Source organism: Dipteris shenzhenensis, chromosome 2 (assembly GCF_047967505.1).
Source record: "Dipteris shenzhenensis isolate YYH24624 ecotype China chromosome 2, Dip_SZ_1.0, whole genome shotgun sequence".
Lineage (NCBI taxonomy): Eukaryota > Viridiplantae > Streptophyta > Polypodiopsida > Gleicheniales > Dipteridaceae > Dipteris > Dipteris shenzhenensis.
In genome coordinates, this window is record NC_141597.1 from 37,504,956 (window position 1) to 37,526,548 (window position 21,593).

The 21,593-nt window shown below is 41.6% G+C and overlaps 1 protein-coding gene and 1 pseudogene across 1 annotated transcript; one reads left to right on the forward strand and one right to left on the reverse strand.

Moving 5' to 3' along the window:
- LOC147904711 (G-type lectin S-receptor-like serine/threonine-protein kinase SD2-5) overlaps nucleotides 1-12,391 on the reverse strand; it is a 67,455-nt pseudogene extending 55,064 nt beyond the window's left edge.
- On the forward strand, nucleotides 12,044-14,753 carry LOC147904712 (putative galacturonosyltransferase-like 7). The gene has a single exon (XM_087388039.1). It carries the CDS (start codon nucleotides 12,770-12,772, stop codon nucleotides 14,273-14,275), a length of 1,506 nt encoding a protein of 501 aa, XP_087244165.1. The 5' UTR covers nucleotides 12,044-12,769; the 3' UTR covers nucleotides 14,276-14,753.
- Nucleotides 14,754-21,593: the final 6,840 nt, after the last annotated feature.

Below are 21,593 nucleotides of genomic sequence, written 5' to 3' on the forward strand. Positions count from 1 at the left end.
TAAGAATCAAATAGTGTTCTTAGGAAAAGGGGATTTTATGTGCAATTACTCTATTTGGGTCATTGATATCTTAAAAAACAAGACTCTTAATGAATTTGACTTAACTAGAGGTAGCCTCCTATTTAAGAAAGCGATTCAAACTTAGGAAAAACTTTGGAGTACAAGGGACTTTAGATGGGAAAGGAGAGAGACGTCTTGTGTATAAAAAAGACTTCAAATGGGTAGAATTTAGCTGTAAAGGGGGGAGATGCTTTATGTATAGTAAACAATGCCTCAACCCTTCATATAAAACCAGTAAAGTACTAAACAAGAGGTGGAAAGTAACAAATACCCCCCCAAAAAAAGGAAAATAGGTACTCAAGGATATGGCACAACGATATCCAAGAGAAAATGTTAGTGATGTTATATCTAATCCTCCACAAAGCAACTTGGACTAACATTGGAGGTGAAAAGATGGGCAAGGGGGATGGGATGTTAGAAGATGCCAAGGTTATAAGAAATATATATTTCACTTGTTCATGACTTGTACCCATGCTAGAAAGATATGGAACATGGTCCATATTCAAATGGGGGAATTTATTGATTGGAAATCTATTTTTTTGGAGAATCACTCAAAATAAAAAGTGATCTTTGCTCCATACTCAAAGCTCATTCCTTATGGTTTATATTGAGATCTAGGAATAACATGTCAATGAGACTGCTAACACTAAAGCTCTCTTTTTGGAATGGTTTAAAACAAGAAAAAATAGGTATAATGCAAGAAATCAAAGACTTCAATGAGAACATTGCACTATTGCAAAGGGTAATGTTGTCTCATTACTAGGAAACAACCCAAGCTGAAGGTTGATCTGATGACACAAACTAGGCTTCTAGGTTTTGTGAATCAACAAGAGTATGATATAAAAATAGTAGTACAAAGTTCCTTGAGCTCTTTGTTTCTGCATCCTTTGGATTCTCAATATCTCCAATTTTAGGGTTTTCTCTTTTTGCTCACTAGCTTGACCACTTGTATGATAGATCTCATGTAAAAATGCTTTTATATAAACATATAATTTTCTACAAAAAAAAAGAATTAAATAATTCTTTTATACATACAAACAAACTACATACGTATAAATAATGCTTTTATACATACAAACAAGCTTCCTGCTAAAAAAAAGAATCAATTAATGCTTTGGTCTATTGCAAAGTTGGACATAGATGCAAGAATAATGTGCCACTTAAAAGATTGGGAGTGATTATAACTCAAGCATTTAGAGCTAGCAAAGAGATCAATATATGAGTACATACACAAAGTTTTTTTCTGAAGCCAATTGGATGTGACTATAACAAACACTCAATGACATGTGTTAAAAATGTCACCATGGGTCTAACCTTTAGGGTCAATTTGGTGACCAAAATGCAACGAGGGCAAAACTTGGGTAAATATTGGGTGTGTGTATCATTGCTATTGAATTGAGGGTTATGAAACTATAGGTGATCGTGTATAAGATAGAAATGTTCAAAAACTTCTTACTATAGCCACATGTGAGTATATGTCCTAGATTTATTTCTAGAAAAATGCTAGGTATTGTCATGGAGAAGAAGATTTTAAAAGCCAAAGCGTAGAGTCTTCATGGTGGTAGATGAAGAACAGGATAGTTGGAGGTCCATAAGGAAAGTCTATAATGGCGGCCCCATTGGTAGCAAAGTATGGTACAGCACAAAAGGAAGTGTCGACAATGGGAAAAAGCACCCTCTTGTGAGCTGGAAACTGAAGAATGAAAGAAGCTACAATGTTGGTGGACATTAGGCCATCCAATAGAGGAGGAGATCCCAAGGATCAAAACTTGGCTTGCTTGGTGGAATGCTAGGATATTACACCATAGAGAACTTGTAGTGAAGGTAATTATTACACTCAAGTTATATTTCAAATTTATATGTATGCTATGTAAAGTGCAAAGAAATGTCATTTCAAATACTAAACACTTTAACACATTTAGGGAGCAAAGGATAGATATGGCATTCCCATAACAAACCTTACAAAATCAATTCAACTAGGTGCTAAGAATTAAAAGATTAAAATTGGGATACATGCACGTCTATTGAAATGGCAATTGCTCTGCTGAAATCATCTTGATATACCTCATTCTTGTCAAGGAAGTATTAGGGTGAAGGTCCTCAGATAGAAGGTCTTCAAAGATGAGCAATCGAAGAACATAAGTAGCCTTCAAAATCAACAAATGTAACACGAGAAACTAATCTTGTTCTATATGAGATAGGTGGAGGAATTAGGAGAAAATATATTCATGGAGAAGTGAAAACCAGTTTTTGAAAAAGAGGTGCTTCCTCTAGTGCATTGGTTGGGGACATTGACGGCCATCATCTAGAGTATGTGGAGCAATGCATTGGCAATTCATGACTTGGAGACCACAAGAGCTATAGTTCCATCCTTGAGATTCATTTGGGTATTGCTCGAGCAGGTGGGGGTAGTTAACGCTCCCCCATGTAAGTGGATTCACATGTATCTCAAGTCCTGATGGTAGAATGGGTGGTGTAGGAAAGGGGTAGGTGCCCCAGATTGTGAATAAGTGTCTCAGAAGTGTTGAATAGTCCTCAAGGTCTTACGAAACCCAGTTGTGTGCTCAAGAAGAAGGGTATCCTTGAGGGTATTGATGATATCCTTGAGGAGCTCAAGGTAGCACTTGGAAACCTAGATTTGGAGTTGGGTTGAAAGGCTTTATTCAGTTGTCCTAGAGGATTGTTTTATCACAAAACTATCATATCTTGCTTGCCTGTTGAAAATTTTAAATGAAATAAATGTGTCCTTTGATGATTCAATCTCAAAAGATCAAAAATTGAAGCTCGCTAAACTAATAACCTAAATTTTTATTAATCAAAGAACTACCATATGTTTTGATATGCTAGCAACACATATCTCTTGTTGATGAAATACCATATCTTTCTTGGAAATCCATATTGATTCAAATTGAAGAATCCTTTCCTCACCTTCTTTAGAGAAACAAGGCTTAGGGAATCAAGGACTTCCATTTTTTTAATATCAATAAGTGTATTGTTCTTACACAAATGCAATTTTTGAAATGTGCTACTACAATGATATCGACGATTATTGAAGTAATCCTATTGGGAAAATATTACTTTATACTACTACATGCATTTTAATCTACTAGCAACATGATGAACTACCATATCTTTCTTGGAAATACATATTGATTCAAACATGGCATAAATTTAGAGTGTATGGTCCCCCTTCTACATACAACAAAGTGGTATAAATTTAGAGTGTATGGTCCCCCTTCTACATACAACAAAAGCTAGGGAGTGATAGAATTTGACATTTAGAGGGTTGCTCCAAATTGGTGTAATTCCTTACAAGCCAATATGTATGTAAAAGTAATATCCCACATAGGAAACTAATCTATCACTCATGGGTTCCTCATTGACCACAACAAAAGAGAAAATATTGAAGAGGACAAATGAAAAGGGGATTGACACATATACAAGAGAAGTCTCATTCAAAAACGCTAGGAAAAAAGGAAGCATTACTATTTTCATCTTTAAGCATTCTCAAAAACATTGCTTCAGTAAAATTTTCTCACTCTTTTGTCACCTTTATAGTTGAAAAACACCATAAATAATCATGTAAAATTTTGGGTACCGTTTTTTTTGCGGGACGATGAAATTTTTCCCATTGAAAATTCAGCCCCTATCTTATTGAAAGATCCAATGGTAGTAGCAAAAGCGTTTACCCATGGAAGCATCCATGATTGCTTACAAATGGATGAAAATGCAAATTCTTTAAAAGATTTTGAGCTCATTTTTAATGATGACATGATTGTTGTTATGAGTGTAGAGAGGGACAGAGAGAGAGAGAGAGGGGGGGGGGGAGAGGGGGAGAGAGAGTGGAGAGAGGAGGCAGAGAGAGGGAGAAAGAGAGGGGAAAATAGAGAGGGGGGGAGGGAGGGAGAGAGAGAGAGAGAGAGAGAGAGAGAGAGAGAGAGAGAGAGAGATTTATTATAGTATATACAAAATACATAGTAAGCAATGAGAGCAATGTGTTTTGGGGAACATTGAAGCACACACAACACTTTGGCCATTGTAAAACTAAAATGAGTCATGATATACTCCAAAATAAAATTTGTATGAAGCCCTTCAATTGATTTAAGTATCATGAACAATACACATTCACAAGTCCTTGAGTGTTTATCACTCTAAAATGCCAAAATTTCACTAAGTGGTTAGCATATATGATGAATCCATTGCTCAAAAGTGTCACTTAAATGATGCCAAATATAAGGCTTACCTCAGAGGGTGTCACCTTTGTCTGGACAAGTGCTACAATCATTGACTAGTCTATTTCAAAGGAATAAACAGATAAACTTGCAACACGAGAAGGAATTTCATGCTAAATGGAATATTGCAATTTAGATGTGATGCAATTGGAAATGGGACAATGTGGAATTTAAAGAAACAAAAAAGTATTTCATACTATTATGGATGAGAACATTTGCCACATTAGAGATGAGCTCTTACTTTATGGCCATGATTTTGAAAATGAATTAATGACTAAAAGCGATGCCTAAGCTATAGGACATTATCAATGGATTTTATACATACAATTATCTCAACCAAGGAGATGTGCTTTGATTCGCGTTCCATGTAGTATTTCTAAATGATTTCAATCTACCTCTATGGTGGTTGAAAAACCAAATTTAAATGCATGTATGGTTTAAACTACACACATGTCATATCTCAGGGGGGTCACTATGTATAAACCCTTTATATCACGTGCATTCAAGGCCTATTTCTAAAATCCCTTATTTGTAAATTTTTCATTAATAAAATGTACCCTTTTTCTATACAAATCTATAAATTTTTTCCAAAATTGTTTTAAATACTCCCTTATGTACATTAACTTTTGTATAATTTAGATATTAAAAATGTCTTCTGTTGAACTCACGTGATAGGGTTACATATGATGAGTAACCCCCCCGAGTGTCATATACACAAACCTTGAGAGAAATACATTGTTTAAATGTCAAAAATCTTTTGACACATTGCATGGCCATTGGTTCAATTTCATATGCATCCAGTGGTACATTTTGGCTTATTGATCACAATAAAAGGGAAATGAAAAGAGGGTTTTACATCCATGAAAAGTCTCATAATTGTTAGTAAAAAAGGGAGTGTTGCTTTTTCATTTTCAAGCATTGTCCAAAACATGACTTCACTATTCTTGTCTCTCTTTTGTTACCTTTTTAACCATCGTAAATAAGGATGTAAAATTTTGGAGACTTTTCATTTTCAAAAGGCAATTGAAAATTTTAGCCTGCCCCATATCTCACTAAAAGATCTAATGGAAGTAGTGGTAAATGTTATGTCCCATGATTCCATAATACCCAAAATTAAAAAAGACTTTTCAAGTCATTTTTAATACTACCACCATTGACATGATTTAAATTTCATTGTGAATGTATCATACTAACCTCGCATACAAGAATGTATCATATGACAATAACATCCAACATAGTGCCCTTTCCCCTTAAATGTTGAACCATGGTGTGTGTGTGTGTGTGTGTGTGTGTGAGAGAGAGAGAGAGAGAGAGAGAGAGAGAGAGAGAGAGTGTGTGTGAGTTTATGAGAGTACATCATGAATACATGAAAATCTCTTGATTTGGTCACTATGGAGCATTAGCAACACTTTGGGATTGACCAACTATAGTGAGTCATAAAAGTTGTATAAAGGAGCTCATTTGAGTCAAGTACAATTTATGTTCAAGAACGATACACATTCACAATACGTGTCCAATAGACGTTGACTGCTTTGAAAGGGAAAATTTTCATTAAGGGTTTGAATCAACTACTCAAAAGTGTAATTAAGCATGTTAAATATTACCTCAATAGCATGTCACTTTTGTATGGACAGATTAAAAATAAAGTTGCAACACGAGAAGGGGTTCATACTTCAAGTGAAAAGAGCATCTTTCAATAAAGTGCTCGACTAAATCTGTGCTTGAAGGACTTTCCTTGCTGTTAGCTCTCCATGGAAGTGTCATTGGGTGACTCCTATACGTGCTTATGTAAGCACAATAGCTCGTTCATGCGGCAACACCCTCTTTCGAAGGATCCCATCTATGCCTTATTGGTAGAGTTTTATATTAAAAAATGATAATATCTTCTTGTTCTTTTTTTCCAAAAGAAAGGTTATATATATTGCAAAATGGCTGGTCAGGCCGAAAAGGACTACATACAAAAATTGGCCATCTTTTTGGGATTAACCCGCGGCCTACGCTAATAGAGCAAAGCCACCACTGGTAGTTACATGTGGAAACCAATACTAACAAGATTGTGGCTTATGATCAGGGTTTTTTCTCCTAGCGTCCACCTTAGATCTCTAAGGTTTGACTTAACCATGGCGATAGATAGCAAATTCCCTATGGCCCAACCCGATTTGCACTTTGAATGCTAGATGGTTTCTCATTTCCCATAGTGATAAGAATATAGCTATGCGAACATACGGCCAGCATGTAGTGAGGGTGGAGGGAAGTCTTGTCACTTCCCCCAGCAACACCAATCTCCATTGGCCTTTGAAGTGGAATTTGGCCATTAAGCCCGCCTTTCTGATTGCCAATTCGAATTGTACCAGATTTCCCTAAAACGTGGCATGACCAAAAGACATGCTTCAAGGCTTCCATAGCCTTCCCATGCAGTGGACACACTGGCGAGATGGGTATCCGCTTAATCAGTGAACCTCTAACTGGGAGCCAGTGATTCATGACTTTCCACATAAGGAAGCTTGCTTTTCTTGCCGAGCATTGTTTACAAACTTTCCTAAATCGGTTTTGCCACCAAACGGGTCCTCTTCTCACTTGCCATTTCTTATTGAGGAAGGTAAACTGCGATTCTTAAGCTGCCAGGTTCTTGTAGATTGTTTTGGCAGAAAGAAATATGGGTGAGTCAAGGGTCCATTGGTTCTGACGACCATCCACCATAAGGATGCAATTGGTCGGCCAATTGTCCGGTATTTATTCCAGCACTATTGCTAGCAAGTCGGGCTCTCCCTATTCAGGGTAAAATTGGGTCAGAGGAGCTCAAGAGTGCACCACTCGGCTGCACTAGCACTCCATAGATCCTTCCAGGTTCTAACCCCCTTCTTGAATGAACTTTTGGCTCTCGGGTGGTCATGGAGGGCAAACGGCTCTTGCCTGAACATTAGACTCCACCAAATAGACTCCGCCAAGCTGGTGTCACCTTTCAACCCTTGTTAGCCCTTCCATCTCAAGGTTCCACTGAATTCCTTCTAGGCTCCACCAAACCTGAGATGAGGTCCGAGGCAACAATCTTTAGCGGAAACCTTGAAATTAGTCTTTGGTACCAAGCCTCTACCAACCCTAAAATCTAACAACTCTACTAAGCCTTATCAGTAGAGTTGTTTGTTTATTAGGATGTACTTCCAAGTCTTCAATGCTAGTTGCCTTTGTCTTTCTTGGGGCATATTTCAAGAAAAAAAGCCCATGCAGGTACTGGAGCATATCTTCATACTCATTCACGAGGATGTTTACTGCAAGAGACATGCATCTAGTAGCTCGTTGCAAACTCGTCATTTATCTCCCAATGCTCATAGTCTTGAAACACAAACTTGTCATTCATCTCCCAGTGCTCACAGTCTTGAAATGCAATCCAATCCAACATATGATTTCCCTAGCTTGTGTATTATACAAAAGTTGGTCCCAAATAGGAATATAAATGAGGCATAAATTCTAAGACACTATTAGTCGATTATGTACACAAAAGTATTTTAACCAAGGAGAAGAGCTTTCAAACGGCTTGAATTAGCCTCCATGTTGATTAAAAAAATTACACTTCAATACCTGTATTTTACTACACACTAATCATAAACACAACCTTTGAGAGAAACATACACAAATTTTGAGAGAAATAAACAGGATTCTTGAGATAAATATGCTATTTGAATGTTGAAATTTATGAAAAGGTTCAAGAAGGAACTTGCTATTGTATGTTTTTACTTCCTATGATATACAAGATAAATGTAGCTGATACGTTGTAAAACAAATATACAAAAATTGTAAAAACCATTGTAATCTAATATTCAAAGCAATAAGGTTTATGCTTTGCTAAGAAAAATGGGTGAAATATATTTAAAAGTGAGAGGTGTCACACCTTGGAGAGTTAAAAGAAAAGTTGAATTTGCAATAATAGAAGAGTTCTCTCTTGTGCAGAATGCTTTAAGAAATAAGAATGAAGATATAAAGAAGCCTCTACAATTTATGCCACAATTTTCATAATGGTTCACGATGAATACTATGTCCCATTACTACACGTCATTGAAGACGATTGCATGAAGATTTTTTGAAAGGGCAGATTTATTTCATGCTAGTTTTGCTATTAAGATATTTGGGAAACATAACTCCCAGTGTAATGGTTCTAGCCACTCCTTACATGGAGAGATAATTGCCTTTGGTGCCATTTTAGCATGCAATCACCACATTGGTTTACTTTTATAGAAAATTGCCATTTAATTGTGTTATTTCTTGTAGATGACATTGAGTTGCAACAAGGAAACACATATTACAACAAATAGTGCTCGGAGAAAAATGACATAGCTATTGTTTATATAGTCAAAGCTGAAGTGTAGACAACAATGCCATCCAAAAGGAAAACTTGTCGTTGAGATCATACATGATGGTACAAATTTGAAAGCTAGCTGTGCAAGTTGCATGGCAGAGATGACCTTGAAGGAAGGCAACTAAAACATATAAAATCTCCTCATTGTGCAAGACACTCTCTTGGCTTACAAGGGAAGGTATCCTTTTAAAGGAAAATATTATTGTTTTACAAAGAAGAGAAATAATAATACTTAAGAAACCTTGGAAGGGGCATACCATAATATTAATCCACATTAGAGCCTCAAAAACCTCAACTCCTAGCATGAGGCATTTTTTAGAAGAACGTTTCAAAAGGGGATGAAATAGTTGGGTTGGAGGGGGATCTTACCAATCAAACAAGGTATGGAACTATTCTTTACACTTATTAAAGGGAGAGAAAAGGGGAGGGACGTAGGGCCAAAGTATGACAATAGTGAGAGTGTCATAACATAAATTTAAGTAGTCAATTTCGACCAAAGAAAAGTCCATCCCTAATTAAATATCTTACTAGGAGAGAGATGGACCACCCTCCATTATAAGGAACTTGAGAGGTGAAAGACCATAGCTCTCCTCATCATGAGGGATTCTTTGTTACAAGTTGTGAGTTGTAAGCCAACTTTCCTTGTTATCAGGGACACATTGCCTTATGGGCCAAGTTGCTTTATGGGCAACATAGTAATAGCACTTTGCAAGCTTTTGTGATTCTTCATGAGGGACACTTTGTTAAGGTTCATTGCGTTATGGGCAGTGTTATAATATAATAGCAATGTGCAAAGTTTTTGTGATTTTCCACCGGGCCATTGATTGTTTTGCATTGTTTCAAACACTTTAAAAGTGTTTCCCCCCATAATTGCACGCTTTTCTTTGTTGAGCTAGCCTGAATGCCTTCTCGAGTCCTAGCTTCAAGGCTTGTTCCTCGTAAATATCGTAAATAGGCCATAGAAGAAGTGAAACAATGCTTGAAAATTCCTAAATTCTAGGTGAAAACAATTGAGCACATTGAGATAATGACATTACCTAAGTAGAAGCTCAACCAATGTTCATGGAGAAGTTTTTACGTATGTAGATAGAGAACCTTCAACTTTCCATCTCATAGGTATTTCCTAGAGCTTTTCAGGCTTCAAGGCCAAAAAATAACTAAAATATGAACAATTTTATGAATTTTAAAAATGCAAAGACAAAAAACAATTAAAAAATGGAAAATTTTATGAGTTTTAAAGATTATAAAGATAAATCTCCAAGGCAAAATTGAAATCTTGAAGTTTCATTGTTTGCACCACCTGGCGGCATAGGCAAAGTGTGATGAGCCTCCAATAAGATGATAGAAAGTGGCTCAAATGGTCTAGCACCTCTCTTGTGTCCAACTTGAGTTGGAGATATAGCTCATAGCCAAGGTAGGATGACTCTAGTTTGAGTTGCCAAGTGTGCCCACCTGACCTGATCCACCAATAGGGAACTGCGGTTGATAGATGGACATTAATTAATTAACTTTGTTTGGGAGAGGGGGGCGATTAACCTAAGGTTTTGGGAACTCTTTGAATCGTTCCACGTGTAAAAGTGTGAATTCCATAGTGTTCTAGTTTGTTTCCTTCACTGCCTTTCGCCAGGTATGAAGGGGGAGCAAGGCAAATCGTATTGCAACGCTTCCGCTTGTAAGCTGAGCCGAATGCCAATTGCGTGGAGCTTCTCAGCTGAACTGAGGCGAGGAAGAGAGGAAAGGGGGGGGATAGCCGCTGAAGGGAGTGGAGGGTGAGAAAGGGAAGAGACATTGAGGCAAGGGAGAGAGAGGAGTGGAGATGGGAGGGGGGTGGGAGGGGAGGTGAGAAGGCTCAGAGTGGTGAGGATGGGAGGGGAGGAGGAGCGGTGGGGGAGGGAGAGAGCCGCGACGGAGGATGTTGAGCGGTGAGGCAGGGAGAGAACCCGGCAACTTACGTTAATTGAGCAATAGATTAATTATAGCACCTTAGCTTAGATTATCGAGAATTAGGGGGCACTAATTAATCGTTTTGGAGCTAGGAGCGATTGGGAGCCCCTTATTATTATTTTGGAGGGCTGGCTTACTCACCCAACTTCGCCAGAAAACCGTGTGAACTACTGAGGGGGTGGGCGGTTTGTTCGAATTGCTGAGTGCCCAGAGCAACATTGGTTGCTGAGGCGGGCAAGTAGGCAGACAAGCATGGGCGACGGCACAGTTGGGTTGGCGAACCTAGAGCTACAGGTTGCCGCATTGGTGCGCTAGCTGTTTCAAGACGAAGACCTATTGAGGGAGAACTTGTTGGGAAGGAGAGGGGCTTAGAGCTCATTCCTGTGTTGGGCTAGGCTAGCAAAAATGCTAGGAGTCTGGCAAATGCAAGCAAACCATTGGAAAGTGTTCCCACGAGGTTGCAGTAGCATGTGACGGAAGCAAGGCAGCATGTAAGGCGTTGGGGAGAGCTATACTGAGACTTGGCCCGGTAATGCTAGGGAGATTTGCTCTCCACGTTGGCGTAAAAATGCTAAGTTCTGGCATCGAGATTCGCGCTGCTCCTCATGGAAATAGAGCAAGCATGAGCAGGCGTTGGCAACGCGGGAACTTGCTCTTAGAGGGAGGGGCTTAATTTTTGGGAGGGGAAAGTGAAAAGGGGAGTAATAAGGCAATTATTGAAGTGTGTGTGTTTGGGGGGGGAGGGGGGGGGGGCAGGGTGTAAAAAGGGCATAAATGGGGGACGTGCCGTTATATAGGAATCCAGGCTGGAAGGGGGAGGGGGCGGGCGAGGACCAGAGGGGTCAGCGCTTATTAAAAGGGGCCGAATTTCAAAAAAAGAAAACCTTGCTGACCGGGCCACTGTCAGCCAGCCTGGACCTTCCACGTAAATGTCTTGCCTCTGAGGTGTCCCCAAATTCCCGTACGGCGGCCCCCCGCTGGCCGGCCACGTCGGCCCCCATTGACCCTGTCGCTCTACCCGGCCTCCACGGGTCGCTGGTGCGTTCTTTTCCCGTGGGGCCTACGTGGCCGCCAGCTGGACCGTCGTCTTCCTCGTTGCGCCCATTTCCCTTCGTCCTTTCCTCTTTGCTTTTTCTTCTTCTTCTTCACAGCTTTTTGCTGTGGATCGAGCTTTTCATCGCCATAGCCACGAAGCTTCAGAGCTCCATCGCCATAGCCGCCAAGCTCCAATCTCCATAGCCTCCAAACTCGTTCTCCCCTCACATTTTCCTCCTCGGAAGAAGTCCAAGCGCCCCCCCCGGGAGCCCCCCCGAAGCTTCGGCGCGGCGATTTTTCATCGGATCTCGCAGCGAAACGTTCAAACGCCCTCCCTCGAGAGCTCCATCGCCATAGCCAGGTTTCTTGATTCTTTCTTTCCTCTGCCGTTAAGGCCCTCAAGCATCACCCCTGGCATTGCAGATCAATCAATCGTCATCCTTCCGGTTGCTGCATTCCCAATCCTAGATCTCTCCCCTTGCTTAATCCGGTTGCCTTCGTCTTCATCATCGCCTTCCATCCATCCCTGCCTGCCTGCCTCCACTTTGCCTGCCGAGCTCCTCAGATTACTCTTGGCAGCATTACGACACCTTGCAGACGTCGTCTTGCCTGATCGATACGGTAAGCAATCTGTCCGTTCGTCATTCGTCCCATTTTCGGTCCTTCCATCCATTTTTCCATGCCTTTTCGTGATCCGTTCCATTGCATTGTCCTGTGTAACCGTCGGTGCTTCAGCCTTCAGCCTTCTTTCCCAATTTCTCCCCATTCACCTGCCTTCCCTATCCCCTCTTCACGTGTCGTCCCACCTTTGCACCATCCTCTGCAGCCTTGTGCATCACGGAGTAGCCATCTCCTGCCCCACCGAACTCCCTGTTGTGCCTTTTCCGCATTGCTCCTACCGAATCCTTATAGCTTCTGCTTCACATCCCCCGTGCCGACTTTTCCCGAAGGGCCGCAGGCTCTCCGGTCTCATTAACTCTTCACGCTGTAAGTAGTCGTAGCAGAAGCGGCGAGGGCACGGCTTCCCTCTCCATCTATTCGCTTCCTGCTGCGGCTGCTTTCGTCTTGCGCACACAGCATTGCTCTTCCTCCAGACTCTCAGGATTTCGGCCCGAATGCCGAACGCTACACGACAGCATTGTTCATGGGGAAGGGAGCCAGCGACCTTGAGGCCACATTCCCCCGCTGCACTTCTTTCCTGCCCAAAAACGATCTCTGCAATGTGAAAAGGGAGGAATCATTCAGGTTGTGGCTTCATTCCGAGGAGGAGTGCAGATTGGAACCCAGGAACAGCGATTTGGTGGGGGAAGGTGCCTCGCTCGCTTCTAATCTGGCCAGTTTCGTTGTGAGGAGAAAGTCTGCAGCCCTGGCTGAAGTAAAGGAACTCGTTCTCTTAGCTTCTATCTTGTTAAGCTCTCGCTTTTGTAGCGTCTTCAGTAACGAAGATGTTACGACGACAAAAATCAGAGGACTCTGTCGAAGTAGTTCGGAAAGAATGTTATGGTCCGTCAGAGCATGGGGTGTGGCATCTGTAGCATTCGCTCTACTTCTTCTGTTTCCCTCGCTGCATTCTTGGCCGCCCGCGGAGGCTATCAGACCATTCCAGCCAGGCCTCGGTCATTTCGAATCAGCCTCACAGAATAGCTTGTTCAATCTGGAATTCGATCCTGCACACCCTATTTCCCCGAACGGGTTTGCGACCTCAACGTCCTTTCGGGAAGCCCCTTCTCTGCGCAATGAGAAGAGTTGCCCTTCCTCCATCAACAGTGCTAGCGAGGACGAGTTCGTCTGTGACCCGGCTTCTGTGCACATTGCCATGACTCTAGACGGAGCCTACCTTCGAGGATCCATGGCAGCCGTACTTTCCATTCTTCAGCATGCCACTTGCCCCGAGAATGTTGTATTTCATTTCCTTGTGACCGATAACGACGGCGGGTTTGAGGCTCTTATACGATCCACTTTTCCTTTCTTGAAGTTCAGAATCTACCACTTCGAGGAGAGCCTCGTGAGGGATCTGATCTCTTCGTCGGTCAGGCAAGCACTGGAGCAGCCCTTAAACTATGCTCGCAATTATTTGGCAGATTTGCTTGAGCCTTGTGTCCGGAGGGTGATTTATCTCGACTCTGACCTTGTGGTGGTCGATGACATAGCCAAATTGTGGGGCACCAGGCTAGGGTCGCACACAGTTGGTGCGCCCGAATACTGCCACGCAAATTTCAGCAAGTATTTCTCATCTTCTTTCTGGGCTGATAGGGAGCTTTCAAGTACTTTCGATGGAAGAACGCCGTGCTACTTCAACACAGGCGTGATGATCATAGACCTTGTAAAATGGCGTGAGCAGAATTTCACCAGAAGGATCGAACAGTGGATGGAAGTCCAAAAGGAACGAAGGATCTACGACCTGGGGTCTTTACCTCCCTTCTTATTGGTGTTTGCGGGCTCTGTGGAGCCAGTAGAGCACCGTTGGAACCAGCATGGCTTAGGGGGGGATAATGTGAAAGGCAGTTGTCGTCCACTACATCCGGGACCTGTAAGTCTTCTTCATTGGAGCGGGAAAGGCAAACCGTGGGTTCGGCTGGATTCTCGACAACCATGTCCCCTCGATAGCTTGTGGGCACCTTACGACCTGTATGTGAACTCAGATTATTGAGACGGCTACGTGTGGGAAGAGCAAGTGTTTTTACAAGGCGGAATGCATTCCTCAGGTCAGGGCGCGTACACACTTTCTGTGAAAGACTTCTTTCAAAGCTGTTCATTCCGAACACTTAAGAAACCCCGAGCAGGGCGATGCGTGGTAATCTGAGCCGTCTTCAGTCCGGTTGCCGGTTAGCTGTCGGGGTGCCTGTACCACAAAGTTTCAATTTTAAAAGCAGCCTGTGGCTGATGCATACTCCAGGCAACAAGGTGAACCATATGCCTGGGTGTGTGATTCTAGCCTTCCATATTACGGGAAGCAGTACCATAAATTTGTTTAAGCAGGAGCTTATTTCATTTGCCAGCTCAAATTGATGATAGCCTCTGTAGATAGCCAATTTTGTAATAAATGGTGTAGGATTCTTTCTCGAGCTGGAATCCTCAAAGGTAGCCTCACAGCTTTTGCGAGGCTTTTTTTTCTTGGTTGCTATCTCTGAAACATTAATTTTTTGTTATTCTAATTCTAATGGCAATTGGCCCATTCGCTCTTTTGATGGTAATAATTGTTTTTGTATTTCGAGAAAAGCATGTTGACTCTGGAATGCCAGTGGGAAACGTCAGTGACAATAGTAGTAAATATCAGTATTGCTGTGCTGTTGTGGAGTGATTGTACATTGTGGTAGTTCCTGTTGTACAGACGTGTATCTGCTAGATTCTTCTATCCATTTTGTTCTCAAGGTACGCAAATAGTGCAGAGGTTATATTTACTTCATCGAGATGAGGCACTGTTTTTTATGTGCTTTAAGGGAGTGCTTCCAACATTTATTCAAGTTTTGTTATTAATACAGAGCAGTATCTTGTTTTGACCTTTGCCTTCCAAGCTTAAGAGCAACTATTGAACTGCAGCAATGGGTTTAGGTATGTTTCCTATCACAAGCTTGCATAATTCTACTATCTACAGCAGAGTTAATAGTTATGTTCCCTACCATGAATTCGTTTGCTCTACCATTTTGCAGCAATGTCGGTCTTGCTTGCTCTACTGTGTCCAAGATGGTGGGAAATGTATTGAGTATCCTTTGCTTATGTAACTGGCACGAGTACACTTTTATCACCCTGTTTGTGCCGTTTAGTGCTATCTGAACAAGAGAAACACCATGTATGTGCATAAAGATCCACGACGTTGATATAACTCACAGCGGAAGACTTGAGTTATGCTAACTATCTATGTAATCACTTGTGGCCTTGCAATCACTGAGTGCTCAAAGAATACAACTGTAATCCTCCCGGTACTAGGATTGAAGAGATGTTGGGATCATAGGGCCTAACAATACCGTCCACTCTTGTGAGCACCCTAATGGGACCAGGACAGCTGCAACAAGTTATGGGCTGAGAGATATGCCATGTGGGCACAATGAGAAGGTGTGATGAAGAACTAGATGCTATTTCCTCCAGTCATGAGATCCAATTATTAGTAGTACAACCAGGTAGGCTGGATATGTGGACAAGCCACATGGGCTAGTGTGACCGTATGGATCGGCCAGGGTAAGAAAGGGGCCCGGTTGGCAGGCCAGTCGGGCTGACCTACGTACGGGTTGGCAGGCAGGAGGCAAATATCAGGCTAGCTGCTCACCCCAACCAGGGCAGAGCCACTCATGGTCTAGCAGGGACAGCAGTAGGAGCAGCATACCAGACAAAGCAGCACTTTGCTGCAGTTTAAGGTACATGGTGGGTGCCTTTTGTACTAAGATGATATGATTGATGACATCTACAGATATATTTGTATCACTAGTTTGGCTACCAAGATCTACAACAGCATGTGGAGGTCCTTACCGAATGACTCGTCTAGAATTGGAGGAAGTTGAGTGTCAGATTACAGAACTATTGGAAAAAGGATTGATTCAGCCCAATAGTTCTCCATTTGGTGGACCTGTCCTACTAGTTTGAAAGAAAGACAGCTGTTTCAGAATGTGGATTGTCTATAGAGCTCTAAATAAACTGACTATTAAGAACTGGTATCCGACCGCACAAGTGGATGACCTACTTGATTGATGTTCTACGGGGTGCCAAAGTATTCAGTTGGTGGGAATGAAGGAAGATGACATACACAAGACTGCCTTTTGTACGCTATTAAGCCATTGTGAGTCCTTTGTAATGACTTTTGGTTTTACAAATGCTCCAGCTATCTTCTTGCAGATTTATGAGGAGGATTTGTTGGAATATGGGCCAACCCCCTTGTGTGGTGTGAAAGAAATTGAAGGGGTTTGGGTGCTGAACGGCACGTGGAACTTGGGCTTGACGAATCCCATATACAAATGAGGATCATTGTGGGCCTCGGATATAACAAGGGATTATAAACCCTCTCTTTCATCCCTCCGGGGACCTTTTGGGGGAGAGAGAGGCTATAGTGTGGCTATGGGGCGGGAAGAGGGGCCCCTGCACCGGGCGCTCCCCTTGGTGGACATGTGGCGTCCTCTACGACCTAACATGATTTGTGACCCTATCTCAAAAAATTTGTGGTGGTCTTCTTTGATTTCATCTTGGTGTTTAGTAAGACCATGGAGGAGCACAAGGATCATCTAGATAATAAAGTCGTGGATATACTTCAGGAAAATCAGCTTTTTTTGTAATGCCAAAAGAGTGAGTCTTTCAAGAAAAAGAGAGAGGTTATGATGACTGAATTACATTCTAGTCCCTATGCATGTCATACAGATAATGTGGAAAAGTATATTACTACCTTTGTTAAACAATGCGTAGTATGTCAAAAGATAAAAAGTGATTTGGGTGAGATACCAGGATTACTTAACCTGATACAAAATCCATTGTGATATGCTCTCCTCTTGCTATTCCTTTTGGAAAGGGGAGCATATCACAATGGATTTTGTATCAGGGTTCCCAATGAGTGGAGGTTATGATTAAATCTTCAATGTGGTGAAGACAAATTGAGTAAGCAAGCCCTCTTTATTCCTTGTAGATGTGAAGAACCAGACTTACAGGTGCAATGCATTCAGAATTTCAACATTGATTTGGCTCTCCAATGGGGGAGCGGATGAATGCAAGATGGAACAAAGAATGCTACGCGAGATCACAGTGAAAGAATACCCTTATACTGATGTCCCTTGAGTCATGCACCTACCATTCAATGCACTCTTCCTTGACACGTGGGTGCACATCTTTATCGATAAAGTGTGCACATATTTATTAATAAAGCATGGCTCCAGCTTGATGGTTCCTATCCACCTAGATGATCCACCACCATAACAATATCAGTTGTTATCCATCATGAATACAAACTCATGTCACACTATCAAACTAGTGTTTCATGTAGTAATTGTTCTAATGTCTATTAATGACAAAAAAGTAATTTCTCTTGTCATGACACTCCCTCTTGCTTGAATGAGCACAAGTCCTCTTCTAGATTCTCTCTTATCTCTTTCTCTTGCATATGCTTTCTCTTTTACTTCTGCATGTGCATTGCCTCTTCATAATCTGCAAGTATTCATCTCTTGAATTTACACCATCTCTTTTAAATCAGAACTTCAATCTTATCTTCAAGTTCCAGATCCTCTTGATGCTGAATGCCCAAAGAAATTTCTCAACTCTTATGCTCGGAACCTCTCTTTTGAACATCATGGTGCTGAAATCTTTTTAACCTGCTCACATATCCTCAACAACTTGGTCAGTAACAAAAAGATTCTGAAACTTTGGCCATCGATGATTTTCAAATGGAGAATCGCTTAGGTGAATTGGTCTTCTCTTCTATAGATCATCAATATATTTCTCTAACTCTTCCATTTTTGTCCTATTCATCCTATAAGGAGCTCTACTGGAAGAAAGACTCCTTCCTTCTCTATCCATTCTCTACAAGGAGTACAATCATTCTCTATCCAGTCACGAGGTCATACATCGGGAAAAGGTCATGAGGTCCAAGAGGTGTTGGTTGAATGGACAGCATTCACTCATGGCTTGATAGTCATGGTAGATTTTTGGGATGAGGAGGTAGAAGCCTCACCCTCTTGCTTGGATGCTTTAGCTTTCCCTTTGACTGAAATTTTCTTGGCAATTTTGGCCAAGAGAATGGGACATTCATGCCATGCATGCCTTGGCTTATGTTTTTTATATCCAAAACGTTTAATTTTCCTAATCAGCCTCTTCTTTTCTTCATCAATCATTTTACGATGATTCAACCTTCTCTCAGCTATTTCAGCCAATTTAGTGAGGTCTCTTAGGGTGCTTGGGTTGAACATTTCAACCTCATACCTCACTGTCGGGCATAGGGCTGCTAAATACTTCTTTCTTCCATCTTTCTCTAACACCCTAAAGAGGGTTTATAAAACCTGGTTGTAAATTCATCATGGCTCTCATTGTCAAATTGCCTATCTTTCCCAATGTAAGGTCAAGTCGGCATGAAAGTGGGTTTCACCTGCTCAACAAACCTAGCCTATTTAAGGATAGGCTCTCTTCTTGTTTGTAACAAAGATCGCCACATTAAAGCATCCTGTAGTAGATGCAATGTGGCAAGAGCAAGCTTCTCTTGATCGGTCTTGTCTTGATGGGCAAAGTACAACTCAAAATGGCGAATCCAATCAAGGATTGTCTTAGCCTCCTTCGCTCCATGATATTTAGGGAATTCAATTCTCTCGTGGTTGGAACTTGACTAACTTCAAAGGAGTATTCAAATCTTCATCCCTTAATTTAGAAACTCTCTCAGCCCCTAATTTTGTCATTATGGACTGCTCAATCATATCGCTAAGCAGAGAAATCAGCTTATCAACGTGAGATACTCCTCGCATTTGGATTATAATCCATGCGTGCGGGGTTTTGAGCTAAAGGTGTATTCTCATCACCTTGCTCTTGGGTAGATTCATTTCTCCTCTCATTTCCAAAGGAGAACTCTCTGGGTACATTCATCGGGAGGGCCGGGGGGGGGTGGGGTGTCAGGGAATCCATCACATTCTGTTCCCCGTTAAGGGGCAACCTTCCCTGACAACCTTCAAATTGCAAGGATGCAGACCGCAAAAGCTGAGTGGGATTCAAATCTCAAGCATGCAAAGCAGGAGCAGAAATCAAAGCGTTTTGAGATTAATTTCGTATTTTCAGATTTCAGATTCTGAGTTAGGGTAGGGCTAAGGAGCAACCTTCCCTGACAACCTCCAAATTGCAAGGATGCAGACCCAGTGGGATTCAAATCTCAAGCATGCAAGCAGGAGCAGAAATCAAAGCGTTTTGAGATTAATTTCGTATTTTCAAATTTCAGATTCTGAGTTAGGGTAGGGCTTCCTTTCTGTTGCCCAAATTTGAAACGTCTCTTCCTTGGGGTCGCTTCCTTCAGCTAGATATATGCTTCTACTATATTAGCAAACTTGCAAATTTTACGTTGTGAAGTTTTCGTCCATGTTGCAGCCTGCTGGTATTGCGATAATTCTTTTTATGTTAAGTGGTGTGTTGCCTTTATCAGCTAGGTGTGTTGCCCTATCAGCTAGATTTAGATGCTCGTTTGGGAGAGACTAAAATGAAACCGTTTAGTCTTCACAAGCAGTTGTAGTTTGAATGAAGAGATTTTGGAGTACTTTTTGATTAGCACTTCTTCTATAGTGCTAGCCTTCGTCATGGCTGAGTCTGCCCTTCATCTCTGTAGTGTTGACAGAAACTTAGTATAAAGGCTTTATATCAATGGATGCTCAAGTATGTGTGGGTGTGTGGATTTGTATGTGTGAGAACATATGTTTATACTATGGTATACACCCACATAGTAGCTAGTCCTTGCCATACTTGATGGAGTTTATGGTTTTCAACCTTATGAGTGACTATCATGTGATTGAAACTGCACACTGTCGTGTTTTTAGAGGATGAGTTTGGGTATGTTCTTGGATTCATCTAGATATACACTTCCTTCTTGCGCCTTTCGTGCACACATAAGGCGATCTTGTTGTGTAGCCTGCTCATATGATGTTCCTGCTGCCCGACTAGTTGTCATCGTCTTCCGGTACAGCCTTTAGTGGTGGTTCACCTCTTTTTCCCTTCTCTTACCCGACAGATCTTCTCATCTCTTTCTCTTCTCGTCCTCGTGTATCATCACGGCTTTGATACCAAATGTGAAGAAGAATGCAAATGGGTGCAATGCATGCAGAATTTTGAAGTTGATTGGGTCCTCGAATGGGGGAAGAGCACCATTGTGAGAGTACTTGTTCTATTGGACCTACATGCAAGGTGAGAGAGAGATTGCGGATGAATGCAAGATGGTAGAGAGAATGTTATGTGAGATCATAGCAGAAGGGAATACCTTTCACTAATGTCTCTTGAGATCACTCAAGGTCCATCTTCCCATTTAGGACTACCCTTGGCGTATGACTCATGCACCTCCCATTTAATGCACTCTAATGCACCCCGCACCCTTCTCTTTCCTATTGCCCCTAGGACCTAGACACATGGGTGCAATTCTTTATTAATAAAATAGGTGTTACATGTTCCTATTTGGTGCTCCTTGAAGTAGTGGCTCCATCTCGATGGTTCCAATTTACTCAATACGATCCACTCCCATAACGATATCGGTCGGTGTCCATTATAAATACAAGCACATGTCACACCATCAAATTCGCGCTTCATGTAATAATGTTCTCTCTCTCTCTCTCTCTCTCTCTCTCTCTCTCTCCACACACACACACACATACACACATTAATGTGACATGTGTATTAATGACAAAATAGCCATTTCGTTTGTCATGATAGTAGAAAGGATATGAAAGCCCCTCAAAGTGCTAAACTCTACAGTCAGAGATCTTTTGACTTCATGGCTTACCTCCAACCATTACATCAGATAATGACCCAAAGTTTTTGATCCATTTTTGGACTGCTTTGTTCGAATACTTGGAACTAAGTGACAGTTTTCCAACGTTTTTCATCCCCAAACTGAAGGTTAAGTGAAAGGGCTAATAAAACTATCATTAGCATGCTACGAGTCTATGTCCATGATCAGCCTAGCACAATACCCATACATCCATGAAAACTCTCCATTCAAAGTTATGTATGGGCAAACTCTCCTAAGTCCACTCACAGCCTTTGATCAATTTGCTGATAATATGTCATAGGTACTAGAGCAGGTTAAAGGACACATTGAGATTGCTCAATCCCAACACATGAGAGCAGCCCTCTCTTTCACATTGCATTCATGCATATCCTTAGAAATAAATGGATGCTCAAGTATGTGTGGGTGTGTGGATTTGTATGTGTGAGAGCATACTTTTATACTATGGTCTACACCCACTCTTGGGTGCTGATGACATCAGTGGGGATGTCATAGTAGCTAGTCCCTGCTATGGGTGATGGAGTTCATGGTT

Excerpts from the sequence above, each read along its gene's own strand:
- LOC147904712 (XM_087388039.1), top strand. The coding sequence starts at position 12,770 with ATGGGGAAGGGAGCCAGCGACCTTGAGGCCACATTCCCCCGCTGCACT.